The 16,103-nt window shown below is 38.2% G+C and overlaps 2 protein-coding genes across 2 annotated transcripts; one reads left to right on the top strand and one right to left on the bottom strand.

The window, feature by feature from the left end:
- Positions 1-1,409: 1,409 nt before the first annotated feature.
- LOC128869877 (putative nuclease HARBI1) lies at positions 1,410-2,052 on the top strand. The gene is made up of 2 exons (XM_054112478.1): positions 1,410-1,630; positions 1,691-2,052. Exons 1-2 carry the CDS (start codon positions 1,600-1,602, stop codon positions 2,050-2,052), a joined length of 393 nt encoding a protein of 130 aa, XP_053968453.1. The 5' UTR covers positions 1,410-1,599.
- LOC128869876 (kelch domain-containing protein 10 homolog) lies at positions 1,988-3,581 on the bottom strand (the record flags this gene model as incomplete). Its single annotated transcript, XM_054112477.1, has 2 exons — positions 1,988-2,961; positions 3,030-3,581. Coding segments are annotated over 2 exons (903 nt in total), but the record flags the coding sequence as incomplete, so codon positions are not given.
- Between the last annotated feature and the right edge of the window lie 12,522 nt (positions 3,582-16,103).

The raw sequence follows: 16,103 nt of genomic DNA, 5'->3' as shown, positions 1-16,103 counted from the left end.
ATCTGACAACATCTGGAATCTTATCCAGATCATCTAGATTTGCTCTATGGATATCATCGATGCTCTGATCTACGAACATGTTTTCCTTTGGGTTTGTTAATGTTGGTACTATAGACGCACATTCTGCAATGCAAGCCTACGAACCGCCTAATAGCGATTTCCATCTCTGGATCTAATGGTTGTGCTTGTGGATTATGGTTTGGGTTGGGAGGCTGGTTATTGTTGATGACTGGAGGACGTATCAAGTTATTTGGATTCATAATGTTTAAAAAAAACAAAAAAAATTTTTAATAACACAGTCCTAAGAGGTACAGTTTCTAAAACGGCTATGGGTGTTTCTTGAAGGTTTTTTTGTGCTGAAAACGAATATAACCTTGAAAATGTTCCAGCACGTCAGGATTTTTGGCAATTTGTGGTTAAGTAGTCAGAAAATGCAGATTTTGACCATTTATATTATTTTTTTTTTTGAGCAAGGTAAATTTTTTTTTAATTTTCCACAACGGCATCGCAAAGTACTACTCTTCAGCTTTAAAATCCATTTTTAAAAATATTTTTGCGATTAATATAAAAAAGTTATACTTAGTTATGCAAGTTTTTATTAGCACAGAATTTTCCTACTGGGTATTTCTAGAATTTTACTCTCACTTTTTTTAAGTTTATCAATCTTAACTTATAATAATGTTAGGCCAACAAGCTTTTTTGGCAGTTAATAGTTTTCAAATTAATTAAACCCCTTTATTTTCACACCACTTTATAATTTACTAGCAACCCGCCCGGCTTCGCACGGGTATAAAATATATACCCTATGTCACTCACTGAAAAAATGATTAAAATCGATCCAGTATTTTAGGCTTATACGACGTTTCCACCAAAAGCAAACACGGTGTTTGCAGGAGTTGTGTTTGGGAGAACTGTCAACTGTTTCCACCGAAAGTTTGGGAGAAACTGTGTTTGAACTGTCTTTTGTTGACATTGTGAAATAAGAATTATAAAAATTGATAAAATTATAAAATGGTGCATAAAATTCAATTTGTTATGTTGATTTTATCATTTTATTTTAAAATAATTGATAGTGAGTTGGTCACATATTATTTAAAAAAAAGGTTAAGGGAAAATAAAATAATTTTAAGCGTTGCTGCCAATTTAATGCGTTCGCAAAGTGTATGGTCTTTGGTATGGTAAACAGATTTATGATAAATTATTTGTGTATAATGTACATGTATATTTTAGGAACATTCCAGTACCTTTTGGGAAGTAGACTGCCAGAGTAATGGGGACAAGTTTTTCAAAGATAATTTCCGAATGGAAAGATCCTGCTTTGAAAAATTGTGCAGCAAACTTGAAAAAATAGCCAAAAGAAAAACGAACTATCGAAACCCGATTTCACTAAAAAAGCGAGTGGCAATTGCTCTGTATGCACTAGGATCTTCTAGTGAATACAGATCAATTGGACATTTGTTTGGAGTAGGCAAAGCAACTGTTTGCAAAATACTCATCGAGTTTTGCAATGAAGTTGGGACATCTTTGGCTCCAATATATTTGAAAAATTTTCCACTGACAAGGGCGCAAATTGAGAATGGAGTCGCAGATTTTAATGCAATGGGCTATCCACAATGTATTGGAGCAATAGGTAGGTTTATAAGTAATGCGATAAAAATAACGTTTAATCAAAAGCATCTTTATTATACAGATGGATGTCATATTGAAATTCATCCAAGAAAGGAAGAAGCCATTGATTACTACAACTACAAAGGGTGGTATTCCGTAGTACTATTGGCTTTGGTAGACGCAAAATATAGATTTGTTTATATACATTGCGGCAGTCCTGGAAGATGCAACGACTCCGGAATTTTTGAAAAATCATCGCTAAAGCGCGAGTTGCAAAGTTGTGCACTTCTTGATGAATTGAGCTTGCTGTATGGATCCACAAAAATACCAGTCCATATTATAGGGGACTCTGCTTTTCGTCTCTCTCAGCATTTAATGAAGCCATATCCTACAAAGAGTCCAATTGGTTTAAATCTGAAAAACAACTTTTCACCAGAACAATAAAATTTGTAATACATAATTTTATAAAATAACATTTTATTCATTTTTGATTTCTTTATTGAAAATAATTTGTTTATATCGTTAATCTGGAAAAAGCGAATTTAATTATGCATAGACTCATGGATACGAACTTTAAATCAGACGGCAGACTATTATCCTTTTAAATTTGGTGTTCATCTGGTTGCCCGATTGGCCACTTGATCCTGCTTCCACTCTTATGATACAATTTTCTAGAATTCGTGATCTGAGCATCCATTGACAGTGTATGAACCATATTGTAAAAAAAATCGCCACAACTGCTCGTACACATATGTAGCGTATAAAAATAATTACTCTTATTTTCATATTAATTAGCTTTTTTCATTTTTACTCATTATTAATGTCTTATTTTATTATGTTTATTCTTTTGGTTCCATTTCTTCCATATGAAACTATGTCATTCCTAAAGGGTTAGCAAACAATAATTATGCTTTTATGTCTAGAATGAAACATAAAAATTGTCGCTTCTTATTGCTCGTTACATGACATACCATACCATATATCTCTTCATTTATTGTATCATCATTTGGCTTTTGAAGAATGCCACAATCTCTGTGCAAAGCGCAATGGTATGCCCATTTTAAGCAGCTGTGAGTGGCCATTCAATTTGAGATTTGGTCTGTAATGTAACACTGCCTCCCAGCAAATTTCACTTAATAATGGTATGGTCATCCACAATTTATAAAGGTCATTGCACCGTCGTATACGTTTTTCATCATATTCAATACCACCGAATATGTACATACAACCATTTTGACTGTGCGCTGCGGCATGGAAGTACAAAGCTTTTGGTAGAGAGGCTGTTTTTATAAGTGTCCATTGCTTAGTAGTAAAATTTAATCTCCATATATCTGAAAAATATACTTGATCGGCCTGCAAATGGAAAAGGGATATCCAACTTCAAATATAATTTAATAATACTAAATTTAATTATTACGCACCTGCAAGCCTCCCGTAATGAATGCTTCGACCTCACCATTCGATTTCGTGTGCTGTACGCAGGAAAAGCACTTTCGTGGGTTTGGATATCCGGAATTTTGTCGCTCGATTGTTAGATTTGTTTGTGATGTTCGATCGGGTAACGTGACGAAATATTCCCATCGGTTTGTAATTAAATTAAATGCAGGGATGCGTTGTAAATCATACACTAAATTCGATGTACCACCACCCAGCACATATATGTATTGCCCATCGTAGACAACTTCGTGACGATAACGACCCTCTGGATCTTCGCGTATATCTGGACGACAGATATATACGCATTCCCACACTCGTGTGCGCAAATTTAAGCGATGCATTTCACAAGAGTAATCATAGCCAGTTGTTCCCCCAACCGTATATAAATAATGTTCGTGTAAAACTATTCCCGGCCCATATTGCGGAATTGGCGCATCACCAGTAGCCTCTACTCGCTCAACACTCGGTTTTTTACCTGTTGTTTGATATATATAACAATCGTTTGAGCAAGATTCACCAAATGGATAGCCGGTGCGTCAATCAAATGTCATACTGACAAATTGCAATCATTGTTGCCATGTTTCGATAAGAATGCAATAATAAATGAGGAAAATGAGCAACATTGCCACCACTTAATAATTAAATTAGACGCAAACCCAACAAAACACGCTTTGAAAAGTGGGTTTAGGTATGGAGTTGTGTTTTAATTTTGTATGGGATTTGACAGGTGTTTTGTTTCGTGTTTGCGCTAAGAACACGATAGCGGCAGAGAACACGATAGCGGCTGCGGTGGAAACTTAGTATTATTCATTACTGCCTGTGGCCCGTACGCGTTAAATTTGGAGTAAAACAATTCCCCTTTCCTTATAGCATGAAGATTTCCTGCTATCTTTGGAATATCTAAATTCATACCCTACACTTTTACATACTTACTTTTTGCATTTTTACATATGTAATTATTTATTTTACTTTTACAACAATTAATATATTGCAGAATGTCTTTATATACAACGTTCATAGCTTTCTTGTCATTAGACAATACAAACATGTTTTCTCTAGCGGTTACTCTTGAAAGAGCGACATACAGTTGGCCATGTGAAAAACAGTCAACGCTCAAATCTAAGCCTGCAACGTTGAAGGTTTGGCCCTGAGATTTATTAATGGTCATTGCAAAAGATGTTTTTACCGGAAATTGTAAGCGTTTAAACTGGAATGGTAGATCCGATGGTATCAGAGGGATTCGGGGAATCAATACATCTTCTCCGGTACCACATCCCGTGAGTATTGTGCACTCTATTATGAAATTTTCAGTGATTTTACCAGCAAACGCGTGCCATTGCAAAGTTTAGGTGGATTTAGGTTTGTTAATAAAATAACAGGACAGCTCCATTTTGTGAGGAGGGAGTCCAGACGGGATCAAAGAATTTAGAAATTCTGTAGGAAAATGAACAGCTTCTTCCAAATCGAGAACAGTATCGACCGAGTAGTATATTTTCGTCGGCGCATCAATCTTTGAAATAATCAAGTTATTTACTTTATCTACTTGTTCGTTAGTTGGTGACAGAATAGCTCTTTCTTTAAACCAAAATATTGTCTTATAACTTACTACATTGTTGACTGACTCTTGAATGTTGTCTATCAAAACACAAAGGTTTTCTAGGTTAATCCTTCCCTCACTTTGCCAACTTTTAGCAGCATCTCTGGAAATAGCCTGTTCTCACGTGAAGATGACGAAACCCTCATATTAGTTTTAAGCTCTAATTTATTGACATGCGAACAAAGGTGGGATCTTTTTAGCGAAGGATTTATTTCGTCAGCACGTGTTCCTCGAGTCACAACTGGTAGGATTTGACGGAAATCTCCTGAGAACAGAATTGTACATCCACCCATAGGTGAATTTTTGTTGCGCAAATCGCGCATTGTCCTATCCAGTGCTTCCACCGACGTCTTGTTTGACATGGTAGCTTCGTCCCAGACTATTAATGGGCAGTCACGCATCAATTTTCCTGTATTACTCTGTTTAGAAACACTACAGACGCTGTTATCATCATCGCTGGCGATTTTCAGCGGGAGCTTGAATGTAGAGTGTGCGGTTCGTCCTCCTTCCAAAAGAGTAGCGGCAATGCCGGATGACGCAACAGTTAACGCAATTTTTCCGGTAGATCTCACTTTTTTTAAAAGCAGATTGATTAAAAATGTTTTTCCTGTGCCTCCTGGGGCATCAAGGAAAAACAATGTCCCTTCATTGTTATCAATTGTTGATAGTAATGCAGTGAATACTTTTTTCTGATCGATATTTAATCGTGGCTCATCTTGAGCTATATTTTGTAAAAGTCGCGTCTGATCGTATGATGTTTCTCTTGTGTATTCGGCACTGTTAGTTAAATCAGAGTTAGTAATAGGACTATGAATAAGTTCGTGCGGTTTTTTTTCGAAATTTGAAACTTTATTGACGTAAAATGGTTACAAATTTAATATTCAAAATATTGTCCATCGCTTACTACTACTTTTTCCCATCTTTCTGGCAATTCACGGATTCCCTTTGTGAAAAATTCGGTCGGTTTTGCCGCAATCCACGAATCGATCCATTTTTTGACTTCATCGTAATTACGGAAGTGCTGGTCAGCCAGGCCATGTTGCATCGATCGGAAGAGATAGTAATCGGATGGCGCAAGGTCTGGACTATACGGCGGGTGGGGTAGGACATCCCATTTGAGCGTTTCTAAGTATGTTTTGACCACTTGTGCAACATGTGGCCGAGCATTGTCATGTTGCAAAATAACTTTGTCGTGTCTATCGGCGTATTGCGGCCGTTTTTCTCGCAGTGCTCGGCTCAAATGCATCAATTGTCGTCGGTAGACATCCCCCGTAATCGTTTCATTCGGTTTCAGTAGCTCATAATACACAACACCCAGCTGGTCCCACCAGATACACAGCATAACCTTCAGGCCATGAATATTCTGCGCCGACGTCGATGTTGAAGCATGGCCAGGGTATCCATACGTTGCCCGACGTTTTGGATTGTCGTAATGGACCCACTTTTCATCGCCAGTCACAATTCGATGCAAAAAACCCTTTCTTTTGTGCCGTTGAAGCAGTTGTTCGCATGCCATAAAACGGCGTTCAACGTCTCTTGGCTTCAATTCATACGGCACCCAATGGCCTACCTTTCGGATCATTCCCATGGCTTTTAAACGTTTGGAAATGGTTGATTGATCAACTCCCAAAGTTTTTGCAACCTCTTCTTGCGTTTGAGCCGGATCTTGATCGAGCAATTCCTCCAATTCGGTATCCATGAACTTTGGCGGCGCACCCTCGCGTTCTTCGTCTTCCAAGCCAAAATCACCACTTTTAAAGCGTGCAAACCACTTCTGGCACGTTCGCTCAGATAGAGCATGCTCACCATAAACTTCCACCAAGATACGATGACTTTCGGCTGCTTTTTTCTTCATATTAAAATAATGAAGAAGAATTCCCCGCAAAAACACATTATTTGGCACGAAATTCGACATTTTCAAGTGTGGTAAAAATATTGTTGTTTACGCTTCAAATAAAAAACTTATACTGACGTTTGTGCCTTACGACAGTAGCTCTCCAATGAATGTTTGGAAATGTGGATCGATGGAATAATAATCAAGTTACGCCATCTGTTGTAAAACCGAAACGAACTTATTCATAGTCCTATTAGTATTAGCTGGCATCGGCAGCCCAAAATCCTTGATCGTTTTACCCGAAAGTAATTGCACTATTTTGTTTAATTCAAATAATTCTTCGGCAAATATGTTTTGGTCATATTGTACATCAACAGAGTTTAACTCTTGCCGTCGCCGAATCAGAATATCACTGGGCATATTTTCTTGAAATTTATTCCATAGACTAACAGAATCAGTTACTTGACAAAACACTACTATGACGGCAAATAAATATCTTAATGATGTAGCTGAACTACAAACAGCTGCTTCTGATAATGTATTTTCCCAGTGAGAATCGTCTTCCAAGAGCCCCATAGCTTTGCATGCTGCTTGATAAGTATTGTAAGCAACGCTTTGTAAAGTTCTTAGGTGAGCAAAGGATGTCGGGCCTTTTACAATATGAAGTAACATTCTCAGATAAAAGCATTCGCTGTTGTTGGGATGAATCACATAGACTCTGCCAAGAGCCTCCGTTGCATACATATGTGCATACGTCCGAAATGAAATAAAGCGAGCGATTCGTAAATACATACATACATACGTCACCATACGATGTAATTCAACATTGATGAGGTGTGGTGAGATTATCGCTTAACGCCTGTTGCTTCATTCGGTTGACAGCGAACAAACACACAAACAGCTTTTTTTGGAAAAAGAGCTGCTTTTGTTTAAACAATTTTAGTTAAATAACAAATAAATCAATTATTTTTTTTGATGCAGAACGAAAGTAAATATTTCAAAGTTAAACTTCAAGAAAGTTTCATTTTAATTGATTGATTCGTTTATGATTTATGGCCGTGAAAACAAAAAGTTTATGTTTTTTGCAACATTTTGACCGATTGCCACGCCCTCTTTATATATTTCTTCACATTATATTGATATAAACCTTCCACTTCAATCAATCTATCTTTAAAAAAAACCACATCAAAATCCGTTGCGTAATTTTAAAGATTTAAGCATTCAAGGGGACATAGGGACAGAAAAAGCGACTTTGTTTAAAAATATGTAGTGATTTTTCACACTTAGAGTTTACGCGTTCGTGTGTTTGTTAATCCCTTTACAATTGTTAAAGTTCACCGGCCTCAGCTGATGTCGAGGTGCAAAGTCTCGAAATGTTTGCTTGGCATAGCTTATATGTACATACAGTAGGGAGCAAAAGTGTTTCCATAGTTGACATTCTCAACTTTGTGGGCCAATAAAATGCAAACGAAAGAAGCAAATCAAAAAAACTTTTTGTAATAATAATATGTCTTTAATTCTTAACAAATTGCCGTATATGATAAAAACAAAACAGAATCAGTAAAATATTCAAACAAAAAAAACCAAAACAACTCGCATGTGTACAATTTTGCACCTTTAGTGAACAAAATGAAATATGATATGAAATTAATATTTTGTCCACAGACCCTTATTAGCTATTACACCTTTTATTTAGTTTGGCATACTCTCGGCCAACTTCTCTATGTTTTCTTTTGGAATTCGGTTCCATTCCAGTTCTACACGCTTCCAAAGATCGTCTAGGTTGCATGGCGCTGATTGATATTGCCCGAGCCGTCGCTTCACGATTGACCACAGGTTCTCAATCGGATTGAGGTCGGGACTTTGAGTTGGCCACTTCATCAACTTAAAATTTTGGCTTTTTAACCATTCGCGGGCAATTTTGGCAGTGTGCTTCGGGTCCCCATCTTGTTGAAAAGTAATTTCCTCTTCGGGATATGCACACTTGTCCAGAAAATTTGATAGTTGGTTTTGCAAAATATTGAGGTAGTCTTCTTTTAACATTATACCATCAATTTTTTGTAATGGTCCAATGCGCCACCAAGTAAATCATCCCCAAACTTTGACATTGCCTCCTCCATGCTTGACGGTTTGCTTCACATGGTGCTTTTGAATCTTGTCGCCGGGCCTATGCCAATAGTATTGCTTGCCATCCGACTGAAAATGGTTGAACTTGGATTCATCTGACCAGATAACACGTTTCCAGTCATCTAGAGTCCAGTTTCTGTGTTCCCGGGCAAATTTCAATCGAGCCTTGACATTCTTCTCGGATAGAGCTGGTTTATTTTTTTTCACCCTTGCCACATATCCAATCTTAGCCAGTGCTCTTCTAGCTGTCCACCGACTCACGTCTTTTCCTATGCTCATAGATGCCTTCTTTGGTGTTAGGAACTTATCAGATCTCATTTTCGACATCATTAGTCTGGCGTCAGAGTCTTTTAAGAGGCGTTTACGGCCTTTAATAATGTTTTTGGGTGCAACATTTCGGCTTTTTTGGACCTTGGACACCGCTGAATGGGAAATCTTAAGCTGATCTGCAATAGCACGAGTCGAACAGCCACTTTCAGTTAGGCTAATAATACTATTTTCGACATCAGACGAAAGTTTCTTCATTTTTTCGCGGTACTTTATAGACTAATTGCCAAAATCAACAAATCTGTTTCGAATAATAAGAAACACGTGATTTTCTGGATCATATAAGCGAATAATAAACAAACAAAACATATAATGGTAAAACTGCATGTCTATTACTGAAAAGAGAATTAAGAAATCAAACAAAAGTAAGAATAACGGAAGGTGCAAAATTGTACACATGGGAGTTGTTTTGGTTTTTTTTGTTTGAATAATTTACTGATTCTGTTTTGTTTTTATCATATAAAGCAATTTGTTGAGGTTTAAAGACATATTATTACAACAAAAAGTTTTTTTGATTTGCTTCATTCGTTTGCACTTTATTGGCCCACAAAGTTGAAAATGTTAACTATGGAAACACTTTTGCTCCCTACTGTATATAATATATGTATGTACATAAAAATGTACGTCGATACGAACGTTAGGAAATGAGAAATATGAGATAATGTGTATTAATATAATTCAAGGACAAGTACAAGAATTAGGGTGACCAGGTTTAACGAGTAAAAAATATTACAATGTTATAAATTAGACTACAATATTAAATTATTAAATAAAAACTACACAATTAACCCTACACTTAAATTATGTCCTGTAAATCAGGTGCTGCTCCCAACAAATAATATTTAAGTCAATAATAATATCTAACTAATATTTTACAACAATGCAGTCAGAATATATAGTAGCATAAACTTCATTGCTGTTAACTTTTGTGGCCGTTCTGCAGTTGATGACACAGTTGCTGATGTTAAATTCCTTTACCGCTTTTACGTTTGCGTGCACTGTTGTGGTTGTAGATGAAATTCAGCTACCGCTTTGTAGAAAATTTTGAAGTCTGCTGCCGCTTTTACAATTGTTGGCAGTGTGTCATTGTAGAAAATTTTAAGTCTGCTGCTGTTTAAAGTTGTTGGCACTGTGTTGTAGAAAACTTTAAGTTTGCTGCCGCTGGCTTTAAAATTTATTTAAAATATCTTATTTTATTACTGCTTCGTTATTACGATTTTCCGTTGGTTTATTAAATTCGTTTAGAATGTCTTATTTTACTGCCACTTCGTTATTACGATTTCCAATAGGTTTAATCATTATCACTGTTAAATTTTTAGCATTTTTTCTTAAAGTCTAACCGGTAGGTGTTAACGCTTCTCCCCCCTTTTTTCCTTACTGGTGACTCAGGTAACACTGCGGAAAATGTTTTCCGATCCGGCACAATAAGACATACTCGTACACGATATTTTATTTGAATCACTGTTCGCGCAAGTCCCTTTTTTTCTTATTACGTTGGGCGCCAGTTAAATAAAACTATACTCAGCTATTTTGTTTATAATAATTTTATTAGTTAAATAAAAACTATATTATTTATTTATAATTTTACTTTAAATGCAGATGCAACTGTTTTAGTGAGTAGTTCTTTACGACTAACTTTAGAAGTGAACTTTAAAAATATTTTAAAAGAATAGATTCAAAGAATTGCACATGTTGCAGCAACGTGATCAGTAGCTTGCTGTTAGCTTGAGGTGTGGACATAGCGTCAGCAAATTAGTCCGAACTATCAGGTAAACAAAATACTGAGCTTGTGGTGCGCGTGCCAAAGTGCTATGCGCACCGAAAAATATTTATTACGCTTGAAATTTTTGTTGTTGTTAACTTATATATTAGAAAGAATGTTAGCGTTGTAGGCTAGCTACAGGCACTTTATCATAAAAAACAAATATACTAAGACCAAAAGTGACGTAGAAAGAGCAAATCATCCAAATATGTAGACATACATAATTATTTCTGTCTAAGGCATGTTCTGTAAAACTTTGTTGAATCCCTTCAACCAAATCAAATCCTTCATAGAGAATTGATTCATTAGGCAGGCACTCAGGAAGATGGCATATGCAAATTTAAATATGTTATATTAGTTTATATTCATATGCGTATATATAAATTAATATTTTATTTTGTTAATTATATTTTTAAAAATAACCGTGGACTCGAAGTCCACGTCTTTATTTTTATTATGTCAATTTAGGACTAACTTTACAATAATTCTTACTTCTACTTAACACCTAAATTTTGGTCAAGTCACGTTGAACCTGCATGTGCTGGGAAAATCTTGAATTTGGCCAACCCAGCGTTATCTGTTATTGTTGCGCGTGTGGTGTCGTTAACACGTGGGATACAGTCGTCATATGTTATTTGGTGCCTTGTTTTGCAGTGTCTCCGCTGTTGCAACATTAGATGTGTTAACTATCCCCCTCTCAAAAATGATCGTCCTCGGTCTTTCAAAGTAAGGTAGATCGCTGAATTTAACAAAGGCCGCGGGTTTGTTGCCGTCACTAAATAGAGGTATTGTTTTATCTCAGATGGAACTTCTTGTTTCTTTTCAACGTATTCAATCTTGATGGATTTACGTCTGTGGAGAATACTTGATATGCCCACCAATGCTAGGATTATTACAACTGTAAGTGTTCCAATAGAAAATGTCGTCTTTTTCAAAAAATTAATTCTCTCCGTGTTGTTAAGGTGTAATTCTTTTAAACTTCTTACGATAATAAATTTGTATGCTTATTTGCGGATGGAGTTAGTTGCAGAATTGCGGGTATTGCTTCAAGTGGTTGTGACACAAGATTTCTTTATGATTGGTTATTAATCTTTACTGTCGCATTATAAAATTGTATAACATGAGTTCCATTCATATCTTGGAGTGCATCATTAATCTCTAATTTCTCATTAAAGTTATTTAGCAGTATTAATCTTATGTTACTTTGCAAATCTATTGCAATTTCATCGATTATATTATTACTGTTTTTTATGGCGTTTAGAATTAAATTTGTCATCTCATTTATGTTACTTAATCTTTTATTAAAAAGTTCATTAGTTATCGTTTGTTTATTGTTATTTTGGTTCAAATTTATTAAGTTATTAGTGATGATTTCTAGGTCTTCGTGGTCTGGTGACCCAGCTAAATATTTCCATGCGGTGCCTAGTACATTAATAGATCTTTCTTTACGTAGTCTTTTAATAGGTTTAAGGGTTTCGAGGATTTCAAGGGTTTGGTTGGTTTCGTGCTTGAGGATTGGGTAAAGGAAACTATCTTTAGGTAGTTTACGGGTTATGTGAGTGTAAATGTCTCTCAAAAGCGTTTCATATTTGTTCAAGTCAATTAGGTGAATGAGTCCACAGGTACCGTCCTGTATTTTGGCAAGTCCGTTATTTATAGTCACTAAATGTGCATTCGTATAGTCCAAAATTTCTACGTTCGCGTTGATAACTAAATTTTAATATTACTCTTCTGGATTATTTTCCCTGACTCTGTTAATATGGTTGAGTTTCTGCTTTCCTTTACTATTTCCCTTTATTTCTATTAGCCTTTTATTTATTTTTACATAGATGGTTTCTCCAGGATGATAAATTTTTATGGTTTGACGCGTTTTGTTGTGATAGGAAAGGTATTTTGCTTGTTTCATTTTTTAGTTCGCAGATATTTTCTTCCCTTGCCTTTTCGAACTGGTTGGGTCTGTGGAAACTCTTCTTCCGAAAAATGTCTCTATTGATCTTTATTGGTTTTTGTAGTTGAGTGAATAGTATAATTATATTCGTAGACTGAACAATCAAGGAGTTCGGCGAATGAAGAGAAATTCCGTTCTGCCTTTAGGCAGGCGCATTATTTCTGTCAGGGTAGAATAGAATCGTTCTACCTGTCCATTACCGAAACTTGCATAGGGCGGTGTTTTAAAAACTTTAAAAAATGTTATAGTCGCAGAATGAAGGGAAGTTTCGTTATCTGGCTGGCGAAAATCCTCCACTGAACCCTCCCCGAGGGTGCCAGCTGGTAATAAGTACCACAGTTTTCCTATTTTTAGGAGGTACTTAGCTAAGTTAAGGGTACTATGGGTAGGGTTCGATACTCCTCAATAGTACAGCACTACTCAAAGTACCTTTAACGTGGTCGGGGGTGAAGGGCTGGATTAAGGTGTGATGCGACCCGTGCCGAGAATCTGTCAGGCTTGGGGTCCTTCTAATAAATAACCAAGTCTCGAACGGAGCTTACGGATAACTGGCGCCCTCCGTAATAATTAGCCTTACCCGTGTAGTTCGGAGCTATGCACGGGCGGACATCCTTTCTCCGACACTCGTGGGTCCAAAATGCAAACAGACTTTAAAAAATAAATAAAAAAAAGGAGATCGGTCCTCCTTCTAATAGACCGACAGGAACAAACAGTTCCGCAACAAGAGCAACGGTCGCACCGAGCTCAAAGAAAACGCCATCCATAGGCTTAATAAGTCGATCCAAACATACAGCGACAGCCTCAGCGAAATCGAGGCCAGCTGACACGCACTCAGAACTGGACACAGGTCCAAGTACAAGTAGGGGGGCACTAGCCCGGCAGTCAACTGCGATTCAGCCCCCAAAAACGGTCCCGACCGGAAGTAATCCTACTGCTAGCTCCGGTACCGAAGGATGGCCGCTTGTGAGGGTGGTAGACCCAGCGAAAGCGAGCTACCAGGATCGCAGAAACGCAGCTAGGCTCCTAAGGAGGGTGCACGAAACTCACCCAAAGGAAGGTGAAATGTCACAGGAGTTGAAAGAGGCGATTGATAGAGCGAAAGCGATCATTCCTGATCTCAACCCCGACTTCAAACCAACACAATCGGCTCCAAAACGACAGCGGTCCTTGGAGGATAATAAGCCAAACGCAAAAAGGCACAAATCAATGGGCGTGACGCCCAGAAGATCATTTGCGGAAGTTGCAAAAAACCGTCTTATCATAGGAGTCCTGGACGAGAACCACCCGGAAGGTATGATCCCCAAGGCCCAGTGGAAATGGATCGAGGCCGAGCTAACGAAAGTGGCACTGAAGGTTATTCTGGAGAACCCCGGCCCCCCGCCTGCGTGCGAAGACTTAGGCTGGCACCAAGGCCAGATAAAAAGTATAGCATGCGACGATGAGAGATCGGTTCAACTGTATAAAGAGGCCATCTCCAAAGTCGGCGAAGTGTACCCAAATGCCAAGCTAGTGGTCGTGGACAGGAAGGATATTCCGTCCAGGCCGCGAGCAAGGGTTTGGTTACCTTCAACTGTCGAAGACCCGGTAGAGATTATGAAGCTCATTCGGGACTGCAATCCGGACATCCCAACGCAGGAATGGAGGTATGTCAAAACTCTCACCAACAAAAATAGCGCGGAAGAATCGAAAGAGCAGAAGCGCCCCACCATGCAGGCTCTCCTGCTCCTCACAGAGAACTCAATCGAACCATTAGCGAAATGCGATGGGCAACTGAGATACGGTTTTGTAAAGGTGAAGCTTCACATTTACAAAACCGACACAGATGCAATAGAGTTCCTCGCCACTAAGGAAGGTGAAAAGCACATGGGCGAACTAGAACCCATGAGCGAAACCGAGCCAATGAGCGAGGACGACCAGCCCACCGAAGAAGAATACGCCTCTTCAGGCTCAGAAATGGGCTTAGGGAGGTTGTACTTCGAACGGGAGGGTAAGTATCCCACACAACAGCGTAAGTATTCCGAAAGGGAACTCTTATGCGAAAGCAAAGAAGACCCAGACATAACGTTAACAGCTGATGCATCTTCTTCAGATAAATCTACACCACTGTAAAGAAGCCTGCCTTGCCCTCCTGGATCGTCTGGCAGAAGATCAGCCGGATGTAGTCCTCATCCAGGAACCCTGGGTACGGAATGGCGAAATCTGCGGTCTGAGGACATCAGGGTATAAAGTATACAAGACTAATTGTGAAGGTACTAAAAGAGCATGCATAATGGCAAAAGTACATCTTAATATATTTATGATTCAAAATTTCAGTAACGCAGATACTACGACGGTTAGCTGGGAAGTGAGCGGAAGCAACACCTGGCTAACCTCGTTCTATTTTGCCGGAGACGACACAGGTCCACTGCCGTCGCCGCTAATAAGAAGCCTTGTGGAAGACTGCAAAGCTCACAACCGCAAACTAGTACTAGGAGGTGATGCCAATGCCCACCATACCGTATGGGGAAGCTCGGATACAAACGAACGAGGTGAGTCTCTCTTTAATTATATTATATGTAGTAAGCTTTTAGTGTGTAACAAAGGCAACGAACCTACATTTATTACGCGCAATAGACAAGAAGTTCTTGATATTACGCTAGTTTGTCAAACCCTCTACGAAAAGATGACGCAGTGGAGGGTTCTGAATGAACACTCTTACTCCGATCATCGTTATATAGAAATATATTAAAATTTGGGGGAAACAGTTCACGGGCCCCGCCCGCCAGCAGGAACTTGAAAAAGACCAACTGGCATATATATAAACGGCAACTTAAGGAAAGACTTCCAAATTCCCAAAATATTACTATTGAAGACAGAGAATCATTGAACGAGCACGTAAAAATCCTTACGGAGGTCTGTAGAACTGCGCTAAACAAGGCTTGCCCCTTAATTAAGTATAAGGGGAAGAAAAAGCCGCCCTGGTGGTCAGAAGACCTGTCTACACTAAGAAACGACAGCAGAAGACAGTTTAATAGAGCGAAAGCGACACGAGAGAGTAAAGACTGGGACTGCTACTACAGTAAGCTAAAAATTTACAAAAAAGAAGTTAGGAAAAGGTCTGGTTGGAGAACGTTCTGCAATGGTTGCAATGGTAGTAAGGGGGAAATTCCCCAATACACTCATAGAAGTCATGCAGGATTTACTAAACATGGTTGAAAACTGGTCAAAAGCAAATGGGCTAAGCGTCAACCTCAATAAAACTGAACTCATCCTATTTACCAGGAAACACAAAATTCCAACTATAACTCCTCCGACTCTAGGTGGAACGGCACTGTCATTTAGTGATGAGACCCGCTACTAAGGTCTAATACTAGACCGAAAGCAAACATGGAAGGCAAATGTCGAAGATAGAGTAAAAAGGGCGACAATAGCGCTATACTCTTGTAAACAGCTGATAGGACTAAGTTGGGGTCTCTCCCCATCT

This window comes from Anastrepha ludens, chromosome X, assembly GCF_028408465.1.
Source record: "Anastrepha ludens isolate Willacy chromosome X, idAnaLude1.1, whole genome shotgun sequence".
Classification (NCBI taxonomy): Eukaryota; Metazoa; Arthropoda; class Insecta; order Diptera; family Tephritidae; genus Anastrepha; species Anastrepha ludens.
This window is presented reverse-complemented; position numbering and strand designations above follow the sequence as displayed.